Here is a 22,845-nt window from a genome sequence, read left to right as displayed (position 1 = left end):
CTAGCTTAGCTTACGATTTATTGATTTGAATGAATTATACAGTACGAAGTACTCGGTATTAAAACCAATTCTCCAATAATAATTGCATGATGCGGTAGTTTGAAGTATCTGGATGAATGAACGCTGCTTGGTTCCAGTGTGCACAAGACTACGATATAGTGGTACTGTCTTTGATAGACCGCGTAGAATATGTGATATTAACTACAGTACCTACTGTAGTACTAAAGGAGTACTATAGTCTACTCAAATTCCAACCTAAGTTCACCAATCCATATGAATACCCAGCATAGGTATGCTGTCCGCGGTCTATCAAAAGTAGTACCACTATCTCGTCGTCTTACTGCTTGTAGTTAGGTCAATCAGTCTAAGCTATAATCTAATTCCTGCACTAAGCACTAATATGCAGGCAATATAAGAAGCAGAAGTTGCTCTAATACTAGCTATTTCTGTGACAAGTAGCCCTACAACCATAATAAACTAGACAAGGATCAATAACATATAAAATACAGATAAATTACAAATCATCCAATACTAATACCATTAAACAAATAACACACAAAGTAAATCAAATTCGTATATAAAAGAAACCCTTAGAAATAACCCTGAACAATTTCTCATCCCCCAAAAACTAAACTCAACCCCCTTCCAAACCAAACCAGTAATCAAATACAAATTTGAATCCAATTGTTCAAAAATCAATTACCCTTCGTATACCCATCCCAAAGTTTCGAGAAAACTCCCCCCTTAGCAGCCTGTTCATTCCAACTAGCCCTTCTCCCCGCCATATCGGATCCACCAGAATCTCTCTTCTGCGACTGGAGATTGGAAAAGAGGCCTGCACCAGACGCACTTGAGCGACGACGTTCACTGACTGTTGGTGGACTGTTTGAAGTATTTGTTTCTGCGCCTGCGTTGCTGGAAGAGGCTGAGCCAGAGGAGTCCTTGATGTAGTCAGTTAGTACCAAAGTGGTGTTATACATAGTACACTAGTGTAGAGTGTTAGGACAGTGGGGGAATGTACCCGTCTGTTATTTAAATTTTTCATCATCTCTGGCGTCAACGCCCACGGAGCACGACCGGCTGGACCCTTTGCACCACCTGCGACCCAAGCATTGAGGTGTTCGTGGCGGTCTCCGGAGGTACCGTGCCAGTGGCGACGGGTGTCGTCTGTCATTTTGATATTGAGGATCTTTTTCTGGGGGGTGTTAGTGATGAGAAGATGGGAAGATGAGAAGATTAGAGGAGGGAAGAAGTGAAAAGATGATGGAATGGGATTGGATTGGATTGGATGATGATGGTGGATGATTACATAGGTGAGTCGACGACGTCATGGCCGGGGGATTAATTATTTGATGGAATGGAATAAATGGAATGAATGGGATACATACCGGTGATATACAACAGTAGAGTTGATAGTCTTATGTCCTTTGAGAATGAAAGAGGGTATATGTAGTTATTGTAATGATGGAAGGGGGAGAGTGAAAGAGGAGAAGAGAAGAGGGGATTCTTTATACGGCGAGGTCTCGTGGTTGGATTTGATGGATTGGACTTTTGTATGGTTGGTTACTTCAGCTTCAACTTCTTATTGGTAGTAGTTAGTAATCTAGTTTTGATGAAACTGCATGAATTAATTAATTAGATACAGTTAGTTCTCCCAGCTTACTCCATTTTACTCCAGTAATTCCCCAGTAATTCGTTATTGCAATAATATTCACTTCATTATTGGCCGTCAATCGTGAAGATCGCCTGACGTAAAGAAGAATGCGGGGAAAGCTATGGCTGATATGTACAGGTACTTAGAACGGCCATTCTATTTATACGGTACTGGAAGTATCGGTACATGATATGGATCCTCCACTCCACTCCACTCCACTGCCTCATTTTACAACTTCGAAGTCGGCGACAATTGCAACTTCTCTCGCGTTAAATCAGCTGCTCTCACAGCCTTCCACACACGAACACCTTCATCCCAAAGTCGATCCTTAGTGATTTCCACCGTACCATCTGCCTTCATCGTACGTACTCCAAACCCACTAGTCTCCCACCCAAACCCATCGTCTCGAGTATTCTGCACAAAGCGCGCCAATGGCCCAATAAACGCTTCGTGGGTGACTTTTTTCTCCGATTCCGTGAGACTATCCCCATTACCCCAGAACCAAAGCGGATAATCCGATGAATGCGTAACACCCCATTCAGCAGGCATTTTAGCATCCATACACGAGGCCCGGAACTCGATTCGATATCGGTAGAGTAGATGTTCAGCACTGACGCCGGCTTTGTTGGAGGTAAGGGCATGAATGAGACCCCGCTGCATCTGATAAACCTGCATATCCGCATAGATCTGACCCCAGGCGTCTTTCGTCCAATCTTTGCATCCGGGAGGAAGTTGACCTGTCGGGTAATGTAATGGAAGGACTGTATCAACGATGTGTTCGGGGTAATCGGCGATCAACCGGGTCCGGAGTGCAGAAAGTGTATTACCCTTGGGAGGGAACCAAGTAGCATAAAGGTGTGACTCGTCACGACATTCACCCAACAGAAGACGGATATTTCGAGAAACCAGCTTAGCCGCAAATTCCCCGCTATCCAACGACGAGAAAAGAGAAGGAATTACAAAGCCGCCATCAGTTGTTGGACGGAACTGGTGAACTTCAATAGTCTTCGCTGCGTCTAGGAGGGTCTTCGGGGGCAACGAACGCAAACGGGCGAGTTTTTCAGGCCCGCTGAGAGTTTGCGGAATGGAGAGCGCTGCTAAGAGTTGATTGAATTGGACTTGAGTTTCTACCGGGCTTTTAGGCTGGACAGCAGGTGAATTGGAGAACATAATCGCCTGGCGAACAATGATCTGATCATCCGGTTGACGGAGATCATAAGCAAGTTGATGAAAGACCGAATTTGCTCCTGCAGAGTATCCAGAGATAGTAATTTTATCAGGGTTTCCACCGAAGAGATGAATATATTCCTTCGTCCATTCGAGTGCAAGTCGTTGATCCCAAAAGCCGTGATTACCGACCGTTTCACCGACCGCTGCTGCATCTTGTGCTAGTTCAGAGGAGTATAAGAAACCGAAGAGATTGACGCGATAGGCTGGCATCACGACAACAGCTTTGAAATCTGTTTCTCCTAGAAGAGCCCCGGCATTGAAGCCATTTGGCGAGCCGAATTGAAGCCAACCACCATCTAAACCAGTTCAAGTCCGAATGTTTAGCAATGCATAGAGGTGACAGTGATATCAACGCGGTAGATGAGGGAATGACCTACGGATGAATACAAAAACAGGCCATCCGCCTTTCGGCGGTTGACCTGTTGGAACCCAGACATTCGTTTGGAAACAATCCTCGTCCCAGACATCTGGATTCTCTGGCGCTAAGTCGAGGAATCCTGGTTGTGGACATACACCGGCACCTTTATCACATTGACCCGGTGCTTGTGGAGTTCCGTAACTGAATGAAGGAGGAAGTGGACGAGCTCGTCGCCATCGCTGAACTGGAGGAAGTGCATAACGGATACCTCCGAAGTAGTGACATAAATCCCGCGATTGCGCACTGATAGTAAGACCCTGAATGGAGCCGTGGGCACCGAGGGATTTCTGAATTGGACGAGTATTTGTTTCCATGCTGTAGCTACACTACAGAACAATTGTCAATTCCTGTTGAAGTGTTGTAAGAAAGAAAGACCTGCGAAAGGAGTGCAGCCAAGTCTTTTTGTTGGAGTACTGTATTGGAGTTGGAGTCGGGGGTGGTTGGTGTCCAGGTTCCACTTTATGGCGTTATCTCCTTTGGCATCATGGGTGTGACACTTCTTATCAATGTTGTGTCGGACATCATTCCGCTGTACCGTTTCTCGGTGAATTTCCTCGGGTGATGATGTTGTAGCCGAGATAAAAGAGACCCGGGCGCATTGGAAAGAGAAGACCAGACAATCTCATTGGCGATGGAGACGAGCAGATCGGCAATTGGGGAGATTCCAGTTGGAGGAAATCAGGTGACCTCGGTTTGCGGGGATTCGGAGCTACTTTTGAAGCCGAACAGGACCGATAATTATACATAATATCATACATTGTAGATCTATCATCTATGTCGATAACTGCGAACTTCTAACCAAATGTCTCTCCACCATTCTCTAAGTAATCAATCTCCTCTCTTGTCGACTCCCGTCCAATTGCCTGATTTCGATGGGGATACCGACCGAAGCGCTCAATGATGACCTTATGCCTCTTCTCAAAGTCTAGCCCATTAACCAAGTACGCCTGAAGGGCATCCCTCTGAGCCGATAGAAAATCAAAGCAAACCTTCTCATCTGCATTTAGGGTATTCACGTCGCGCGCAAGAAGATCCTCCATATCTCTCGCCGTGTCCTCGTGCAGTTTAACAGCCTGCTCATGAATAGCAAGAGTCTCCGAATGCATTAAAGGAAGATGGAACCAGAATCGATATGCCAGACGATATCGGATCTGAGATGATTGACTCGGCACATTGTTTTGGATAGCGCGTAGTGTGATTTCTTGCGCGAGTGGGTCAAATCGTGTAAAGACTAGTTTGGAGTCATTGCCGCGGTAGCAATTTCTTGGTACTTGGTCCAGTAGAATTATCAGACTGACCCATGCTAGGGGATTGTTTTGATCGACTGAGTTGAGAATATCGGATGCTGATGCACCAGAGGCGAGGATTGCTTCCAGGGCTGGTTGGAATTGTGTACTAGGAAGGTGGATATTTAGCTTATGGATTCTGGTTGTGGTGGAATATACGAGGGAAAGAAAAGGGTGGGAAAAAAAAAGTTATACTCACACGCAGGCTTTGTCAAATTCGACATCTTTCTTGAACCACTTCATCATTTCCGATTGACCGGGCAGAATCAAGGAATTCACATCGCTACAATGAGCGAACCAGAAGTCACGAACTTCTTGTAGGAGTGCAGGCGTGAGTTTCTGCTTCAATTCCGGGATTTTGTTCTCCATAAAAGGCGACGTTGAATGGAATTGGCGCAGACTGAATCTTAATAGAGGTGCGTATTGCCGGTTCTGTCTAAATGCCGCAGTTCCAGAACGTACGCAAGATAGTGATATCTGCTGTAGCGCTGCGGGTCTGCGCGGGAGGCTTTGTGAGCAGACTTTTCTTACGGGAAACTGTAGGCTCGTTAGTATTTCCCGATATGTGACTGATAATTGGTTATGGAGGAGTCATTTACCCTGCTGGAACGTATTAGAGGGGTCATTGTTGATTGAAGTAACTTTTGAAGTTGTCGACGCGCTTCTCCTCGTGGAATTCCACGTGATGCCAAGCCACGATGGAGACGCACATAGTGCTCGGATTATGTCTGGAGAAGATTATATTTGATGATAGTGAATACATCTTGGAGATTGCGCAATTGTTTTAAGCTTGGATGGATAGGTTCAGGCTTATGATGTGGTTTAACTCTAATTCAGGAGCGTACTACACTATCTAGTGTAGCATATATACAGTAGTATTCTATACATGCAAAGGTATACAATAGTTCTGTTAGTACTACTGTATATTTTAATAAAATACCTAATACCTATAGGTATAGGTATAACCAGAATCATGAAACCGTGATGGTTTCTTTCGCTTTGTTTGAAACTGTACTATGCAATAATATTCATAGTTCTTGTCGACTCCCGAGTCTTAAATGCAGCCGACGAATAAATAGCAACGCCATTACCCACTAGAGACTCCATGCAATCGCTTATACTCTTCTTCCACAATACCTGGAAGCTCCTCCTCCAAAGATATACCAACAGGTTGCCAGCCAAGCGAGCGAGCCCGACTTGCCCGACACCGCATATTATATGCCCAACTGGTAGCCTCAAAACCAGCCAGCTCCTGAGCAGAATCCATTTCGAGGGCAATTACCTTAGGTTCAGAGTCCAGGAATTTCTTGTCAACGGCAATTCTACCAATTGAGTGAGCCACGTCACCCCAACAATGCTCGCCTTCTTCAACGAGGTAGTACGCTTCGGAGCCCCAGATTGAATTGTCTTCGGGTTTCTCTTGTATGGCGATTTCAAAGAGGAGCATGAATAGAGATGTGACGCTTTGAACATGGATGTTGGACCCGATTGCTTGTCCTTTACCGATGACTGGGATTCGCGCATGTTCGAGAATGAATTTTGACATCTCGTATACTTGTCTGCTTCGTTGGTAACAGGGTCCTTTTCCTTTGCCTTGAAGGAATTAGCCAGTCTTTCCTCTGTTGTAGATTCATAAAATTTAACATACCATACACAGTAGTCGGAGCAATGACCGCGGTCTTTAAAATAGCTGGAGAAGTACTGCCAGCTTCGAAGACTGTATTGTCAACTTGCTTATGGAAGGCATGATCCGGGAAAGAAAGAATCTTCTTAATATCTTTTAGATCATCGTATATGATCTCACTTCTCTCTCCATATATTTTGTTCTCTGTGTCATGGAAGGATAAAAGTCCAGCCCCACTCGTGTGCAACCAATATACTGGTCTATCTGGGGTATGTCCTTGGATGGCTCCTTTGGCAATTGCCTGGGCTGCAGATAGATGGTCTGCCGCATCGGCAGTATCTAGAAACAGACTCAGTCAGTCTATACCACACAATGTAATTCGATCGTCGTATGTGACACAATTCATAGGACGGGCTCCTTACGGATGATGATATCTGCTGCGGCACTTTCTTTCGTGAGAAGCTCGCTATCATCGAGATCACTTTGTATCACAGTAACTTGGGGATATGCTTCTTTGATTTTATGCCCGCTTTTCTCGCTTCGTACGAGCAATCGATAGTTGTGCGCGGGGTATTTGGAGATGAGTTCGGCCAAGATATCCCCGCCAATATAGCCACTGGCACCAGTGCTGTGTATCGTCAGCAATTCTGATTCATAGAAAACAGGAGCCTTGAGTCCCCTACATAAATACAGTTTTCATGTTGATTGCTCTTATGAAATTGTCAAGATAAAGCGAGTTGGACGTGGTCAACAGCTAGTTAAACTACTTCAATCTAATTTGTCAGCATACAATGACGTCAGGGGATATATAAAGCAAGCATCAATTTGTTGTTTTGTATTTATTTACTTATCGTTTGGTATTTCTTGGAGATAAATCGATGAAGTGGGGGGTAAAATCGATTTGAATTCATAGCGTAGTAATGTTTCTGTACATCGTGATGGGATGACGGTCAGGAGCATAACGTTATGCCCTCAGCCGACGGCTTACTACCACTAAGATCGAAATGGGTTAAATCAAGGGAATCAAATGAACTAGTTACTATTTAACGGAACTAACTGTTATCCTTTAGGAGAAAGAGGCTTCGTGTATCTGACACTTACACAAGAAAAAGTAAACCAACGCGTTATGTACACTACTGACCCAGGCCCTAACGTTATGCAACTTTACTATAACAAGCGGATTCCCATACTAGATAACAAGTGCCCAAACGCAAATACAATTGAGGAAGAACAGAAACACCGACAAGTTTCAACTTTGTTTTCATCATGTCGAACAATAACTACTCGATCCACTCTATCATCGCGGCGTACGGACTCGGTATTGCTCCCCATGGCTACTATCTCATCAAGATGATGGCCAACGCAAATGGCCAATCAAGCAATATCCTGTAGGTCACGAAATTGCTCCAACTTGCAAACATGACTAACAGTCTCATCTTACCAGACCGCGTGAAAACCTAACCAATCTAAAAGGAAAAATCAGCAGCCAGGTTTGGGACAAACTTGCTAGAGCTAGAGGAGCCCATCTCAATGCCCTGGAAGGTATTCCGATGTTTGCCGCTGCAATGGTAAGCTATACATATCGCCCATTCAATATTTACCTAAAAGTCTAGGTAGACTTATACTTAAAAGGGTTGTCTGCTAATTTATATCAGCTGGCTGGAAATCTAGCAAAGCTGCCGTCCAAAGATCTCAACTATATGGCAATTGACTACCTTGCTGCTCGGGTACTATATACGGCTGTGTATATGGGAGTCAAATCGGAACTGGGAAGTTATTTACGGACTGGGATCTGGGCTTGGAGTATTTCCATTCCGATCTGGGTTCTTGTGCGTGCGGGAAATGCTATCAATGAAGGTGATCTTTGATAGACTCGGATGTGCTTTTAGAAGTACTAGTCTACTGCCTTGGTGATACTTGCACTGGTATCACCTGAAGCAAGTAGCATGTCCACGAAATAGTATAGGACAAGGACTTGTCTAATTAATTTCTGTTATTGTGTCCTATAGAAACTACGGCTTAGTTCTTTAATGTTAATATTTCCTTCCCTCGTCTCCTCCGAGAACGATTACTGTCCTCAACAACACCCGTATCAAATGCCCACCACCATCTTTCAAAGACGAGTTGGCCTATCTCCCACGTCCCTGGCTCGAATGGATTTTGCCCCGCAATCGTGACGCCTTCTCCGCTGTCATCTTCCATATCATAAACAAAACGTACTAAGCCCATCGGATCCTGTGCATTTCCCGGTCGCATGTGGACAGGAAGGTGAAAGACTTGTATCAACTTGTCGCGAGTACTAGGCCAAGGCAACAGGTCTAGGAGTGGATGGTGGGGGATCAAACGCTGACTTCGTGTTGGCTTTAGATGGGAGGGGAGCTCAGAAAGATCTATATAGAAATGAGAGCTCGCAGGGGACTGCTCTGTTGTTGAGAGACCTGATTCCAAGGATGGGGGCGAGACAGACGTGCTGGACGTATTCGGTGATGATCCTTGGTAGAATGGGCTTACTGCTGTGATATCCCATATGATATCGGAAACTTGAAGTTGTTGTGCAACTCTCATGGCGGCATTGAGAAGGGTGAGTGATGGGACTTGGAGAGTCTTGTCATCTGGAAATGTGAAAAACGTAGTATCATAAGCTTGAAGCTCTTCGGAGATGTCACAGCCATCATGTGAGAGTTGCTTGTTGAGTTCGGTCGAATCCTGTATTGGGTTTGTTCCGGTATCGAATAAAGATGCGTCTAAATAAGGCCAGATAGAGTCGTTTTCAGGTAGCTTAAGAAATTCCCACGTATCAGAATCGTCCTGATCAGCTTGACATTGTGGCAAGTCTGTGTTTGAGAAAATAGATGGGTCAAATATTGACTGATTGAAGAGATCATTTTGGTTTTCAGTCCGGTGAGGTGCCGTGGATAGATTTGATAAGAATTCTGTGTTTGGAAGCTTATCCTGAAGTTCGAAGGTTGTCGTGGCTGGCGTGGAGTTCATTCTATCACCTCCAATTTCTGGCCCTTGAAGTGGCGATGTGATGGCAGAGTCCTTTGCTCGAGATTCAAGTGCTTGTATGCGCTCTTTCTTCCTTTTCCCTATTGAATTGGTAAGGTTTATCCTTGAGTAGGCAGGGATAGGGAGAGCACTGTGCGTACGATATCTCCTTTGCGCCATGACATTGAGCACGCGCTTGCGCTCTGCAGCATCCTCGTCCAACGTGGGCGGCCTCAAAGCCTGTGTGGCAGGTTTCCTGGCCATGAAATAAAATTAGAGAAGTTGATTGGGACGAAATATTCGAAAGGGTTAAATTGAATAGCTGGTAATCCTCGTTAGTAAGAGTAGTTTGAAATGGTTGAATGACAGGAGGCTCGATGACTTGTTGGTGCTTGGCGCTCGTATTCAAATTCGTGACGTGGTTAACTCAACTCAGTATAATTTGTACTCGGACATTAAGACTATGCAAACTTCAAGCACCAAGGTGGTGACTGTTTAGTATTCTCCATCACGGACAAAGGTAGGGACAAGACTTTGAAAGGTGAAGATGTTAGAATATTTGACTCTTGAGAAGTCCAAGTCATCCAATCGACGAGGGGTTTATATAAAAGTACAATTTATAGCATTGAACCCTCCCCCCTCCTTTTTTTCTCTCTAAAACAGGAACTTATCCAAAATTAATCGCAACGAGAGTATGGAAATGAAACCTGTTGCCGAATTTGAATCATAATTCACCAAATAGAATATGCAAATGGAGAGTATACACTACTTAGCGCATTCATCATGCTTGATGAGTTTCCGAGCTAAAAGTACATTTCTACTATGGTTACTCAATGTTTACAAGCTAGAGCTGCAGATATTAGTATACTGGACGCACGTAGAATATCCCAGTAAACTTTGCTTTGATTCTAGAGTGGATGGGATGGTACTTGGAGAAGAAATCAACTGGATATTTGATACTCCAAAGATATTCCTACAACCAGACCAAATGCCAAACAGGCACTACCCATATAATAATTTATGCAGAGTAAGAAGACTATGTATGAGTAGCTCTCACTTGAGTTAAGACATTCAAACAAACAAACAAGAAACAAAAAAAGAACAATATTACTGACAATCCTCGAGACGAAAGAAGTCGAATGTCTCCAAATGCAAATTGATTCTTTGTCCGCCTTGGCGCCCCACCACCTCACAACCTTCTCGCCCGATGAAATACTTCCACACCTCATCCCATCAATTGTGAATAGCCCCAGACATCATCTATTGCAGCAGTACCTCAACAACAGGATTCTCATCAATCCATATTCTCACACGTGGAATACCGTGGTAATCCAGCACCAGTCCGAGAAAGCACAAATTCCCGAACTATGGAAGGGAAATATGCAAATGACCCAGCATGGGCCTCAATAACTCCCATCCAACTAGACGATGGCTCGGAAAACACTATGCCATTGGCAACTATTGCTTATCCATCCGAGTACCTCGAAGCTACCTCTTACCTTCGTGCCGTGATGGCCGCGAATGAGATGTCCGAACGGGCATTGAAATTAACCGAGCATGTTATTTCCATGAATCCCGCGCATTATACCGTTTGGTAAGTACGCACCCACACACACACATACCCACCAGCCTCATCTCTCTCGATGAGGAGTGAGCGGGATGGTATTCGTGTTACATTCCGGGAAAAGAGGAAAGCTTATACCGGATAGGATCTACCGTGCCAAGATCCTTTTTGCATTGAATAAGGACCTTTTGGATGAATTGGCGTGGTTGAATGGAGTTTCGCTGAAATATCTCAAGAATTATCAAATCTGGTACGTAAAGCAGTTTCATAAATCTGGTCCTGAATCAGGGGATCTTCGATCTTCGATCCTCATTCCCTCGTGTAGTTTGGAAATGAGAGCGGGTAGGGGAGAACAGGTTAAGCTTACATTTTACATCAGGCATCATCGTCAAGTCCTATTAGAATCACAGACTCATTTCCCCAACATCCCAGAAAAAGAACTAGATTTCCTAATGGAGATGTTCGCTCAAGATTCCAAGAATTATCACGTTTGGACATACCGTCACTGGTTAGTCCGCCGCTTCAATTTATGGGATTTACCCCGAGAAATTGAGGACGTGGAGTCTCTGATCAAAGCCGATGTTCGTAACAATTCAGCCTGGAATCATCGATACATGCTTCGTTTTGGCCCACGTTCTGAGAGGGCTGGGATGGAGAATTCGGGCTTTGATGGGGTATCGCCTCATCAGAAGGGAGTGTGTGCTGTTGTGGACGAGGACCTTGTTGATGCCGAGTTGCAGTATGCTAAGGAGCAGATTCTGCGGGCGCCGGAGAATCGATCACCTTGGTGGTATGCTCGGGGTGTCTTGCGTGCTGCTGGGAGGGGGGTTCAGGATTGGGAAGAATTTGCGAGGAAGTTTGTTGTTGAGGGTGAGGTTAGAAGTAGCCATGCTGTTGAATTGTTGGCGGATGTGTATGCATTGAAGGAGGGGAGCGCAGAGAAGGCGGTTGAGATGTTGACTTTGTTGAAGGAGAGGTATGATCCTATTCGGAAGAATTATTGGGATTATCGGATTCAGCAGGTTGTTGTTTAGTGTAATAGGTGATTCACGGAGAATATTTTTTATGATGTTTGAATCTGGGTTGAAGTATTTCAAGAATTCATTAAGATCTTTTTTTCTAAGCGATGTGTTGGCTGGTATGCAAGAAACACTGAAGTAACAGGCAAAAAAAAAGAGAAAAAGAATCAATCAATATGATGGGCCATCGGCATGAGAGTAGTAGACGGCGAAGGAGAAGACATGAGAAAAAGGGTGGTATATCAAAACAAAACAGAAAGCAAGTCTTTATGTATAAAATCATCATCATAAATCAGACCCATCCTTGAGCCAACATATCACGGTATTCAGCCGCCATGCCAATAGTAACATTACTTCCACCACAGACAACGATGACAACACGACTTTGTTCATTCAAGTCAGGAACAAGTTGCTTCAACTTGGACCTCAGCTCAGGAGTCTTCGAGGTAACTCCATTCGAGCCAACCTCAGGCTCCGCTTCAGGGTCAGTCTCATTATCCGTAGATGAGTATCGGTCATCCCCGTAACCCTCATCACGTTGCTCCCCGACCGGACCCCTCTTGCGCTTCTTGGAGCTTTGACCTCCGGCAACGGGGCTCGCCGAAGGAGTAGAAGCGTCAGCAGCAGCGGTGGCAGCATCGCCGATAGCCGCCTCGACACAGACACCGCAAGCAAGTTCAACGAGGAGACGCTCATCATCTGCGAGGCGGAGAACACCTCGGGCGGCCTCAGCGTCAGTGAGAACACTGCTGTGAACCTTGATACCGGGCGGCGGAGCGACAGCGTATTGGAAGGTGGTTTCTGACACTCGGATGGCACCAAGAGAGGTAGCTTGGGAGGTGATCTTCGGAAGAGAGACAAGGGAGTTCTTTGCAATGGCGGCGGCAAGCGAGTCGGTGCCGGCCGTCTCGATGGCCATGAGGTGGATGGGCTTGGGTTTGGAAGATACTGCGTGGGTGGTACCTTCTGAAGTAGAGACATCCATGTAGCAGTGGCCGGTGGCGGATTGGCCATTTGCCTTTTCCTTTTGAGATCGTCGCTTCTCAAGACCCATGACCAGTCCATTGAGAAGACCGCCACCACCGACACTGCAAAGGATTGCGTCTAGGGGAAGTGCCCGCCCGCGGTAAACTTCCTCTTCATCGGCATTGGCAGCGATTGGGAGTTGCTTCTCTAGTTCGTCGATGATAGTGCTGTTTCCCTCCCAGATAGGCTCATTGTCGAAAGGATGGAGGGCAATGTTGGAAACTTCCTTATCTTCCTCTGAGCGTTGCTTCATGATAACCTCCTTCATATATGAGCCCGCCTCGAAGAAGTTGTCACCGTGACGAATGACATCCGCAGCACCGGCGGCTTGTAGTTTCTCAACCATCAAGGGCTTGGTGGATAAGGGAACCACGACGGTGCAGGGGTAACCCAGGCTGCGGGCAGCACAAACCGCTGCAAGGCCAGCATTGCCTCCGGATGAAGCGTAGAAATGAACACGGCGGTTGAAGTATTCGGGTTTGCGAAGATGGGATAGAATCTGATTACCCATCGCACGAGACTTGAACGAACCACTTGGCTGGACATTCTCCAGCTTCAAGAAGATTCGACATCCCGCCGCCCGTGAAAGGCTGGCGGACTCGACGAGAGGAGTTTCAATCCATGGTGTTTTGAAGGTTGGCTTGTAGTCCTCGGCAGTAGGCATGATGCTTCCCATTTTGTTGAAGCTGAGGGAAAAGCAATCAAGAGAATGAGTTGAAGATCTCGATCTGTAGGAGGGGCAGAAGGCACACAATAAAAGCGACGATGTGTGTATCCGATATCAAAGACAAGAATCCTAAAGATAGGAGTATGTTTTTGATAACAGGTGTTACACGACCGGGATAGAAGTATGGAAGAGTGCTGCGAGAGATCAGAATGAGAAGACCAGAAAATAGAAGAAAAATAAAAGAACAAGGATGACAAAAGAAGGAGACAGGAAATTAATCAACAATCAACGAATATGATGCCAGTTAGTATACAAGTAATTAATGCAACATGTTTCCATCTCCAAGCCCTAAACTGGGGCAGTTTTCCGTCGGGAAACCTTGTTGTTTGGTTTCCCGTCCCGACTCGCCCGGGGGGAAAATTGATAACACGCCTTATCCACCGCCATCCACCTCCAATTCATCTCGCTCATCCCACGGTTCTGGCCCATTCTTTCCCGTCGATAACCTTGCGGGCGATGCCAATCACGGACCCATCGGTGATGACATTCCAAAGCTTCCGGTCAAACCTGACGACTCGCAGAGTGGAGGGACTTCCCGGGAAATCTTCTCAATGGAGAGGTTGCGCCTAGGCGGAGACGTCGCAAATCGCAAGTATAACGGGACCAGGTGGGTCCTGATTGGCCTGAAGGACAATTCTTCTTATCAAATCGAATGTTCCTCCCACGCAATTTTTAGTCTTCCGTGAGGAGGGGGAGGAAAAGATAGCCCTTCTGGACATCTTGACCATAATCAGGGTCTGACCCATACACGGTTGCTGTAAAGGACCGCTTAGACGGATCGGTCGTGTCTACGCGAAGCATCTCGAGCAGTTCTTGTGCTTTTCCTGGCATGAACGGCTGGAGGAGAATAGCGGTGATACGAAGTGATTCCGCCACGTTGTAGAGGGTCCATTGAGGGTCGGGCATTTTCCACGGTTCCGCCGCGTGGAAGTATTTGTTAGTCTGATCGGAGGCGAGAAAAAAAGAGAAAAATGTTACTACATGCTTTCTCCACCAGTCTGTATCGAATGCGGGGGTGCCAATTTGGAGATTGGGTACATACCTTCTCGATTATACTCATAATTTCTTGGAGCGCGGCACGGGGATTGAGCCCGGTCATCTGTTCGGCAACCCTTGGAGGCGTTTTCACTAGCATGATCTGGTGTTCCACATCGGCTGGTGATGGAGCTGGGAGCTTATTCGACGTAGCGTCTTGGATATACGAGCCTAATTTCCCCCGAGCACACCCAATAGTACGACTGGCAAGGTTACCAATACCCCCTTGCAGCCATTTCTTGTAATCTCGCGTGATAAAGGAATTGTCATAATCGGCATCGCCAGAAAGACTACCCTGATAGGCCAAGAAGAATCGCATGCCGTCGACTCCGAACCGGTCAATGGCGAAAAACGGGTTCACCACGTTGCCCGTAGATTTCGACATCTTCTCGCGATTCATAGTCCAATGCCCGTGCACGAGGACGTTCCGGGGCAAGGGAAGGTCCAGAGCCATCAAGAAAGCAGGCCAATAGACGCAGTGGAACCTAAAGCTGATCAGCTGCATGTCAGGATCTGTTGGGCCATGGCGCACTCTTACCGAACAATGTCCTTCCCGACAACGTGAACATCTGCAGGCCACATAGATTTCTGTTCTTGCCCTGGTGGGAAAGGATATCCTGCACGAGTCAGATAATTGACGAGTGCATCCAACCATACATAGATAGTTTGTGTGTCATCGCCGGGAACCGGGATACCCCAGGTCAGGCGTTCCGCCGGTCGAGAAATTGACAGGTCTTGCAGCCCCTCAGAAACCGACTGAATCACGGCGTTTGTGTACGTGGAAGGTGTGATAAAGGCATCCGATCTCTTGTACAATTCAAGGAGGCGATCCTTGAAAGCCGAAAGACGGAAATGATAATTAACCTCTGACGACCATTCAACTTCTTTTCCAGTTTCAATTGACACCATGCGCTTTCGGCCTGTTGACGGGTCAAGCGAGTTTTGTACTTGGCTCTGTGGGTAGAATGTCTCATCGCTGACTGAATACCATCCTTCATGCTTGGAGGTGTAGATATATCCCCGGTGTTTCAGCATTTCCTACAACGCGTCAGATTGGTTTACTGCGGCCGAGTTGCATCTCACGTACCCAAAAATATTGAACAGCTTCACGATGTGCCGAGTCTGTTGTTCGGATAAAATGATCATGGCTCAAATTCGCGGCTTTTGCCAATGTCTTTGATATGATTAGCATGCGATCACAATCGTTTCAAATGAGACGTATAGAACATACCTCAAAAGTTCGGCAATTCATATCGCAAAACGCCTGAGTGTCCATCCCAGCTTCGAGGGCCGCTTGTTGAATCTAAACCATATCAGCCACCGGAGGGCTCTCAGATTAACGTATTCGTGGTATCATATCACCTTCATCCCATGCTCATCCGTACCAGTCAATAATTGAGCATCTGTATTGCCGAGGAGGACCTGCCATCGTTTGATGATATCGGCTATGACCATGGTATATAAGTGGCCAACATGCGGTGCTAGTCAAACAAAAACATTAGATACATGCCATTGAAATCATCCTGGACGTAGGGCTGGAAATGGCATACCGGCATTAACGTAGAAAATCGGCGTAGTCACATAGTACGGCTTCTTGGGAGTGCTTGGTGCTGTCGCAAGCCCGCGCCGCAGTGGTAGGGCTCTTGAAATTCCAGTTCTGCAAGAGGAACATGTCCACGGCCTGACACTGAAAAGCTGTGTGGCCCTCGAAAAGGACCGCAGAGAGGGTCTGGTAGCCATGATTGTTGCGGAGGAAAGAATCACATCGGAGGGTGTCGCATGTTATTCCGCATCGCCGGTGGTCCAAGCTCTCTCCCGTTCCGCAATCTTTTTTTCTCTCTCAACTTCGAACGGATTTCTGTCTTTTCTCCCCATCTTCGCAAAAGCTACTATCTACCTCTCTGTCCTCTCTTTACCTTCTCATCTTGAGTTACACTAAGTCACGAGCTTATTTTTTGCGGCGATTACACCAACGCACCCCTCGATTACCATACCTGCCCTCGCGATGGCTACCATTACCGATGACCAATTAACCAAGGTGTCCACTGAGGGTACGTCTAAATGAATCATGAGCCCGAGCCGAGACATTTACTAATTTGTTATGCCCTTATAGCCGCCACCGATTTCGTCCAAGCTTTCTACGTGGCGCTGCAGTCAAACCGCCAAGCGATCGACTCCTACTATTGCGCAGCTCCTACAACGATCCTATTTAATGGAAACCAAGTCGCAGACGGAGCTGCGGTGCAAGAAATTTTCACGAACCAAATGCCAAATGCAAAATATGAGGTTCAATCATTCGACTGCCAAATCATCAACCGCGCATATCCCTCTACCACGCCGAACGGTCCAAAGCCTCCCTCCGAGATGGGTATCAAAGATATGTCCCTTTTGGTCCTTGTGAGCGGCCATGTCCGATATGGCGACGGCTCCGATCTTCCTCAGCGAGGCTTTAGCGAGACCTTTGTCCTGATTCCGAACCCGACGCCGGAGAAGGGCAAACGTCGCAAGGAGTGGCTGATCCAAAGTCAAAACTTCCGACTCGTCGTCTGATCTTGCACTCAGATATTTGTACAATATTCTTGAAAACTACGATAAGACGAATTAATATGGCCATGATCAAAATCAAGCCCGGGTATTACAGCTCAAGGGCGACAACTGCATTTTAAAAGCGACAATTTCCCAGTTTGGCAAAGATCGGAATGATTATGTGTGTATTCAATCTCAGTGTGCTTTAAAACATGACATTGGTGAATTTATGAACAAAGCGGCTGGAATGTCTTGCACTATTACTGCGATGCTGGCTTGGCAGTACGTGGAATACGAAAATTTGCCTTGACTCTCTCCAGCAACTCCTCCCGCGTCGCGTTATCATTCGGCAAAAGTCCCCTCTGTGATGAATGTGTTAGACAAAAGTTTCTCCTCGGATGGAAGTTGGCCATGGAAAGAAAAAGTTTAGAAACATACCACTCGCAGCCATCTTTTCATTTCATCGATTGTCCATTCGTCAGGATCTATGACTGTCAACTACATCCTCGATATAATGGATTTCTCACTCACTGCCTTTGGGGTCATCTTGGGCTGGAAAGACGTCAGTGCCCCAGATAGACCATGCCGCCACTGCGGTTACCATGCCGGCAAACCCTGCGGAATGAGTTAGATGAGAACGTTCCCTTGAGAGTCTGGAAAAAGAGGAGTATCGGAAATGTGCAGTACCAAGGAATAGATTCTGGAATGAATAATTAGTACTTGCTAGATACAACATGTATATATCGTCATAACATACCTTTGAGTTCAGAGCTCGATCCAGCTGAGTAGGCATGATGATGTATTCGCTGTATCAGTGGACTTGAAGACCTTGTGTACTGTTTCAAAAGAATCAAAATATCAAAAAAAAAATTATTAGAAGATCTAAGAGATCAAGTAAAGATCAGGCCAGTTGGTCAAGATGGAATGAATCATGGAAGCCTGGCAGTACAATTTAGGTTGACCAGTTGGCGCTCTCACCGCCAAGGTAATGTCCCAAAATGGCAACTGCGATAGACGCATAGAATGATGAAGTATCTCCTATTTACGAGGAAGGCACGATGGAGGCAACGTAGATCCGATTGAACCTTCGACTTCGGAAAACACCAGGTAAATTTTATAATTTTCTACCTTTTCTCTTGTATAACTTCTCGCTCCCTACAATTCCTATACTTATCTACCACCATTCATTCTTGCATATATTTCACTACTGATAACTAGTATACTCCGACAACATGGCTGACATGATCAAAGCCATCCTCTTTCTTTCCGCAGTCACCTTCATTATTGCAATTGGAAGTGCTGTGGTTCAAGGGTACGAATTATTTACCGTGATATCCCGATAGATCACTGCCCAGCTGACAGATACGAAGGGTTGCTTTCTATAAGCGGTACCGCATTCACCTGCAGATCTCAAGCAAAAGACCCTCGATCGACCATCGAGATTTGATGAGCGTGGCTCCAGGTACTATACCCTTGATCTCCAGTCCAGTAAATTTAGCGCATTCGCGTCAGGATACAGCACTGGGGAGTCAACGATGGCCGGAATATCCTGACCGACGGAGACCATCGTACATGGCGCGCTCAATGCCTCCCGGGAGCGTAAACTTGAACATGAATCCGGCTGCGAACCCGACCTTGAATCCGAGCCAATTCTGCCCGTCCGATCATAGTTAAGCCACTTCCTCTTCCGCTGCCGCTGCATCTCGCATTTTCATAACTTTTGGTACCACTGTACATACATCCTTATCCAGGAGTTGACAATCATGGAAATCACCCCTTTGAGCACGCCACACTTGATACCATCAGCCACCATTTCAGCCACATCACGTGACAGGGCTAAACGGGCAAACCCTAAACCCAATGCGATCCACACAATTTCCCGCTGGCGTCAGCGATTCGAGCCTCTCCATCGCATCATCACCTGCATCAACCGTCACCATGCCTTCCGAAGTTTCCGATATCAAGCAGTTCATTGAGATCTGCCGCCGCAAGGACGCCTCCTGTACGTTTTACCTTCCAATTTGTCCCGAGCCAGTCCCGTGGGGAAAGCTTGGTTGATCACCCGGAGCTCATCCGCTGACTACGAATCGTTGGATATTAGCTGCCCGCATCAAGCGCAACCGCAAGTCCCAGCAGGTCAAGTTCAAGGTTCGCTGCCACCGCAACCTGTACACCCTTGTCCTCAAGGAGTCCGACAAGGCCGACAAGCTCAAGCAGTCCCTGCCTCCTGGTACGTCATCCCCACGCATTCTTTCCCCGCGATCTCGAACATGGAAACAAATACCACTTCTCCTTGGCCTGTCAATGGGACTGTTCCAACGTGGAAAAGGAGTTTGGTAACTACATCCTTGGCAAATGAACCTTCTGGCTAACCTATCTCTCTCAAACAGCTCTGAAGGTCGTCGACGTCACCAAGGGTGACAAGAAGAAGTCCCTGTAAATACATTAAAATGGAATGAACAGAGGCCCGGAGTGCAACGCGACTGGTTGTCAATTTTCGCATGACCAACTGTTAGAGGGACACCTGACTGGACTTGATGTCTCTGCGAGCCGACACGGGGATGGACGGATCTTGCCGCCGGATATTTCTTAACTGTGGTTGTTTCGGTTTCCCGCGTCTCATTCGATAGGGTTATTTTTCGATCTTTTGAGACGACTCGCTTCGGATGCACTCGAGGAATGCTTTGTCGGAGCTTTCTAGTCTTTCTACACAATCAAACAAAAAAAAAACAGTTGAAACATCCTTAGCTGGATTTTTTCCTGGCCTTTTGCGTATGCACCGAGGCAGTTTTTATCCATCAATTATTTTCCTTGCAATTCTGTGCTACAGTTGTAGACCTTGGACACTGTAGTTTGTAATTTGGTTCGGAGTTGGCCTTGACTGATTCGATCCTCTGTCCATATCGTTCGAAACGGAGACTAGTACTCATCGATAAACGGCTTTCTTTATGTCCCTTGTTTCTTTTAGTTTACAATGCATTGTGAAACTAGGTCCTCGACAAAGATCTCATTCACAATACTACCATTAGATCAAATCTTTGTTAAGAATCTCAAGGGCACAATCACAATGCATTAGGTCGAACCATGGTCTTTCGACAAAGACTTCATTCACAATACTACAACTAGATCAAATCTTTGTTCAGAGTATCAAGGGGACATTGCCATTCTTCTTATTCAGCCAAGGAGTGTAGAGAAAGAGAATTGTTTAGAGATGAGACAAGGACACTCCACAGAGATTGATTTCACTTATAAGTGGTCTCGATATCCATCGAAGATATGCTGTTCAACAACATCAATTTTGCATACCAGAGAACCTGCATATTCGGAATCTTTCAAGAAACTTTCTAGCTGCATCTTTAGACATTACATTAACTTACAACATGGATCATCAAATGGACCTTGATAGCCCCGAGATCATGTCCATCCACGAGTATAACCTCCAGTATGATGAATCTGCTAAAATGGACATTGATCAGATTGATATCGATTTGATGGACACTAGTTCAGATAACACTTATTCAGGAGGCATCTATCAGTCGGGCGTCTATTCTTTCAATAACTGCTCCGCGGAAACATTGCCGGACTATATTTCCAGTCCCACAACTTCAAACAGCCGTCGAGGATGGCTTTACGACTGGAGCAGCCCGAGCAGCTCTTCGGCCTGGCTACCTGGAAACTTAGCCAAACTCCCCCTCGAATTAATCTTCAATATATTGGATGAAATACTAATCGGCCAGAGCCCCAGACTAACTCACACAAGTCTCCATGGCCTACTAGGTCTCCGTCAAGCAAGTAAACAAACAAAAGCAATAGTGGACGCCTACCTGGAGCGAAACTTCACCAAAGACTATCTTCAGGGACAACTGCACAACTGGGAAAACCCCAACTGCGCAAAATGGTATCAAAGTTCTGCGCACGCCTTCTTGAAGGCAATGGAGCCCGGTTTACCCGACCTTTACCTCGGAAATAACCCAGAAAGCGACACCATCACTGAAACAATTGTCGATGACTGCCCTGACTGCTTCGAATCACTTTGCAAAGCAATTCCAGGTCTTTCGAAGGCAAGTTCAGGAACTAATGAGAATGGATGGACATTCCTTGCCATCGCTATTCGATCCAGTTCGTATAAGATGCTTGAACGGTTACTCAATATGCATCGCCCTTGTTTCAGTGACCCGCCGAGCTCTGTACTAATTTCCCCGGCGAATTGTACTTTTGACGCACCCTCTGGACTTGGAATGTTAGCTTACCAAACCGACCCTGACTTTGCAGATAAGGCACTGAGCCTTCTTGGTCCCTCATTACTAAATCGCAGCGTGTTCGGACTAGCCCAATCTCTCTTCGATGCTTCGGAGAAAGCGCAGCTTTCTACATACATTAGTGTTTATACTGCAGAGTGGCTAACTCGCTTAGGTATTCAACTTTGGACCCCAAAGACTGGAGCTCGTTCTGCCTGGCACGCCGGTGTGCTCAATGGGCCGGAATTTCTTGAATTCTTGTATAATCATGATCCCGACGGAATATGGTCTCCTGCTAATTCTATTTCACAGCCCATTCATCATGCGATTTGGAGTGGACGCTTAGATTCTTTTAGATGGATCTTGAATAAAACAAAGGAGCTCGATTTAAAGGGCTTTCGATGGATGATTGAAAAAGTCGCCACCTTCGCTGCTGATGATACGTCTCCCCTGAGCGAAGTCATGCTTAACGACCTTCTGCCTGAGTCTGAACCCCGTGAACTAAACTATTATCTGGCGGGGATGCTTTTCAAGCACATTGTGGCAGGGTTGACTCGGGTTGTTGATTATGATACGGATCATGAAGGACATAGAGGTTCTAGGTATGAACATGAGCAAAGAGCCATTAGAAAGTGCCAGGCCGTGGCTGGAGTATTTTTTGATACTGGGTATCCGGTTGGGAATTTCAATACGCGCTTGGCTAATTCGTTTCATGCAGAGGCTGTTACTTTGGCCCAGCAGTGGGGATTTGAGGACTTGGAGCGTACTCTTTATTTTTACCATGGTCTTTGAAGTGCCTATGCCAAGGTGGAATTTGATTTGCAGATAGAATAGAAATACATCATTCATTTATTGTTCTTTATGAATTCACTTGGTAGAAAGCTATTACTCAGACTTGTATTGGATAATGGTTTTATTTCTTTGAATCTACTATTAGGGACTGTATTAAGCTACCTTTGTGTAATCGTTGCCAATTTCATACAATACATAAAGATCTATCTCAGTTTCTTTTATCTGAGAAAATTATGTATCGTAGTAGAGTATTTCCAAGTCCAAATTGCACACTGGCAACCGTATACTAATAACGTTGCCCTTTTGTCAGGGGCAAGCACAAATCGGACAGCAGCAGATAATTAGCATAGCTTACAAGAAACAAACTGTCTTCGGCAGTTGTCCAATCGACAGAATCAAGGTCTCCAGCTTAGACATATTCAAATCAGCGGTCTAGAAAGTGAAAAAGTGGACACTGAAACAAAAATGATAACCCGGTTTTCTATGCTTAAATGTATCCAAATCAGGGTTTCGCCGAAAATCCACCACGACGTTGATCATTGCTCTTCAGGCCACGGCGATGGAGATCTTTACTGCACCTCCATACTGCTTGGCATGTCGCATCCTCTTCTTGGCATTATCCTTTTATCCAACGTCCGTCAATTACTACCAACCTCCAAAGCCGCCGAGCCGTTTTACCGAATACTTCGTCTTAAAAATTTGCCCAATCATACAACTT

General features: G+C 45.9%; 13 protein-coding genes across 13 annotated transcripts; 5 read left to right on the top strand and 8 right to left on the bottom strand.

Moving 5' to 3' along the window:
- Nucleotides 1–695: 695 nt before the first annotated feature.
- N7469_008889 (uncharacterized protein) lies at nucleotides 696–1,174 on the bottom strand (the record flags this gene model as incomplete). Its single annotated transcript, XM_056647807.1, has 2 exons — nucleotides 696–941; nucleotides 1,022–1,174. 2 exons carry the CDS (start codon nucleotides 1,172–1,174, stop codon nucleotides 696–698), a joined length of 399 nt encoding a protein of 132 aa, XP_056497572.1.
- Nucleotides 1,175–1,882: 708 nt separating this feature from the next.
- N7469_008888 (putative carboxylesterase) lies at nucleotides 1,883–3,616 on the bottom strand (the record flags this gene model as incomplete). Its single annotated transcript, XM_056647806.1, has 2 exons — nucleotides 1,883–3,180; nucleotides 3,262–3,616. The coding sequence occupies 2 exons, from the start codon at nucleotides 3,614–3,616 to the stop codon at nucleotides 1,883–1,885; spliced, it is 1,653 nt and encodes a 550-aa protein (XP_056497571.1).
- A 480-nt stretch (nucleotides 3,617–4,096) lies between these two features.
- Nucleotides 4,097–4,957, bottom strand: N7469_008887 (DUF924 family protein; the record flags this gene model as incomplete). The annotated part of the gene is made up of 2 exons (XM_056647805.1): nucleotides 4,097–4,697; nucleotides 4,788–4,957. 2 exons carry the CDS (start codon nucleotides 4,955–4,957, stop codon nucleotides 4,097–4,099), a joined length of 771 nt encoding a protein of 256 aa, XP_056497570.1.
- Nucleotides 4,958–5,675: 718 nt separating this feature from the next.
- N7469_008886 (nucleoside-diphosphate-sugar epimerase) lies at nucleotides 5,676–6,912 on the bottom strand (the record flags this gene model as incomplete). Its single annotated transcript, XM_056647804.1, has 4 exons — nucleotides 5,676–6,181; nucleotides 6,237–6,551; nucleotides 6,635–6,840; nucleotides 6,896–6,912. The coding sequence occupies 4 exons, from the start codon at nucleotides 6,910–6,912 to the stop codon at nucleotides 5,676–5,678; spliced, it is 1,044 nt and encodes a 347-aa protein (XP_056497569.1).
- Nucleotides 6,913–7,478: 566 nt separating this feature from the next.
- On the top strand, nucleotides 7,479–8,080 carry N7469_008885 (MAPEG family protein; the record flags this gene model as incomplete). Its single annotated transcript, XM_056647803.1, has 3 exons — nucleotides 7,479–7,600; nucleotides 7,657–7,780; nucleotides 7,868–8,080. 3 exons carry the CDS (start codon nucleotides 7,479–7,481, stop codon nucleotides 8,078–8,080), a joined length of 459 nt encoding a protein of 152 aa, XP_056497568.1.
- Nucleotides 8,081–8,231: 151 nt separating this feature from the next.
- Nucleotides 8,232–9,464, bottom strand: N7469_008884 (uncharacterized protein; the record flags this gene model as incomplete). The annotated part of the gene is made up of 1 exon (XM_056647802.1): nucleotides 8,232–9,464. One exon carries the CDS (start codon nucleotides 9,462–9,464, stop codon nucleotides 8,232–8,234), a length of 1,233 nt encoding a protein of 410 aa, XP_056497567.1.
- Nucleotides 9,465–10,567: 1,103 nt separating this feature from the next.
- ramB (bifunctional protein farnesyltransferase/protein geranylgeranyltransferase) lies at nucleotides 10,568–11,798 on the top strand (the record flags this gene model as incomplete). Its single annotated transcript, XM_056647801.1, has 3 exons — nucleotides 10,568–10,794; nucleotides 10,910–11,014; nucleotides 11,144–11,798. The coding sequence occupies 3 exons, from the start codon at nucleotides 10,568–10,570 to the stop codon at nucleotides 11,796–11,798; spliced, it is 987 nt and encodes a 328-aa protein (XP_056497566.1).
- A 277-nt stretch (nucleotides 11,799–12,075) lies between these two features.
- Nucleotides 12,076–13,485, bottom strand: N7469_008882 (putative L-serine dehydratase; the record flags this gene model as incomplete). The annotated part of the gene is made up of 1 exon (XM_056647800.1): nucleotides 12,076–13,485. The coding sequence occupies one exon, from the start codon at nucleotides 13,483–13,485 to the stop codon at nucleotides 12,076–12,078; it is 1,410 nt and encodes a 469-aa protein (XP_056497565.1).
- Nucleotides 13,486–14,208: 723 nt separating this feature from the next.
- On the bottom strand, nucleotides 14,209–16,311 carry N7469_008881 (methionine--tRNA ligase MSM1; the record flags this gene model as incomplete). The annotated part of the gene is made up of 7 exons (XM_056647799.1): nucleotides 14,209–14,478; nucleotides 14,579–15,056; nucleotides 15,110–15,609; nucleotides 15,659–15,745; nucleotides 15,803–15,874; nucleotides 15,934–16,052; nucleotides 16,122–16,311. 7 exons carry the CDS (start codon nucleotides 16,309–16,311, stop codon nucleotides 14,209–14,211), a joined length of 1,716 nt encoding a protein of 571 aa, XP_056497564.1.
- A 265-nt stretch (nucleotides 16,312–16,576) lies between these two features.
- N7469_008880 (putative nuclear transport factor 2 domain protein) lies at nucleotides 16,577–17,121 on the top strand (the record flags this gene model as incomplete). Its single annotated transcript, XM_056647798.1, has 2 exons — nucleotides 16,577–16,622; nucleotides 16,685–17,121. The coding sequence occupies 2 exons, from the start codon at nucleotides 16,577–16,579 to the stop codon at nucleotides 17,119–17,121; spliced, it is 483 nt and encodes a 160-aa protein (XP_056497563.1).
- Nucleotides 17,122–17,357: 236 nt separating this feature from the next.
- On the bottom strand, nucleotides 17,358–17,890 carry N7469_008879 (Ish1 domain-containing protein; the record flags this gene model as incomplete). Its single annotated transcript, XM_056647797.1, has 3 exons — nucleotides 17,358–17,459; nucleotides 17,536–17,582; nucleotides 17,629–17,890. The coding sequence occupies 3 exons, from the start codon at nucleotides 17,888–17,890 to the stop codon at nucleotides 17,358–17,360; spliced, it is 411 nt and encodes a 136-aa protein (XP_056497562.1).
- A 1,056-nt stretch (nucleotides 17,891–18,946) lies between these two features.
- Nucleotides 18,947–19,586, top strand: N7469_008878 (60S ribosomal eL38 domain-containing protein). Its single transcript, XM_056647796.1, has 3 exons — nucleotides 18,947–19,099; nucleotides 19,199–19,327; nucleotides 19,488–19,586. The coding sequence occupies exons 1-3, from the start codon at nucleotides 18,958–18,960 to the stop codon at nucleotides 19,535–19,537; spliced, it is 321 nt and encodes a 106-aa protein (XP_056497561.1). The 5' UTR covers nucleotides 18,947–18,957; the 3' UTR covers nucleotides 19,538–19,586.
- A 903-nt stretch (nucleotides 19,587–20,489) lies between these two features.
- Nucleotides 20,490–22,127, top strand: N7469_008877 (uncharacterized protein; the record flags this gene model as incomplete). Its single annotated transcript, XM_056647795.1, has 1 exon — nucleotides 20,490–22,127. One exon carries the CDS (start codon nucleotides 20,490–20,492, stop codon nucleotides 22,125–22,127), a length of 1,638 nt encoding a protein of 545 aa, XP_056497560.1.
- Nucleotides 22,128–22,845: the final 718 nt, after the last annotated feature.

The sequence above is a fragment of the Penicillium citrinum genome (assembly GCF_028827155.1).
Source record: "Penicillium citrinum strain IBT 23319 chromosome Unknown utg000008l:1.0-2707905.0:1.0-2709502.0, whole genome shotgun sequence".
NCBI classification, from domain to species: domain Eukaryota; kingdom Fungi; phylum Ascomycota; class Eurotiomycetes; order Eurotiales; family Aspergillaceae; genus Penicillium; species Penicillium citrinum.
This window is presented reverse-complemented; position numbering and strand designations above follow the sequence as displayed.

Coding starts and splice junctions, on each gene's coding strand:
- N7469_008878 (XM_056647796.1), top strand. CDS start 18,958: ATGCGATCCACACAATTTCCCGCTGGCGTCAGCGATTCGAGCCTCTCC. Junction 19,100..19,198: donor CCGCCGCAAGGACGCCTCCT/GTACGTTTTACC, acceptor GTTGGATATTAG/CTGCCCGCATCAAGCGCAAC. Junction 19,328..19,487: donor CAAGCAGTCCCTGCCTCCTG/GTACGTCATCCC, acceptor TCTCTCAAACAG/CTCTGAAGGTCGTCGACGTC.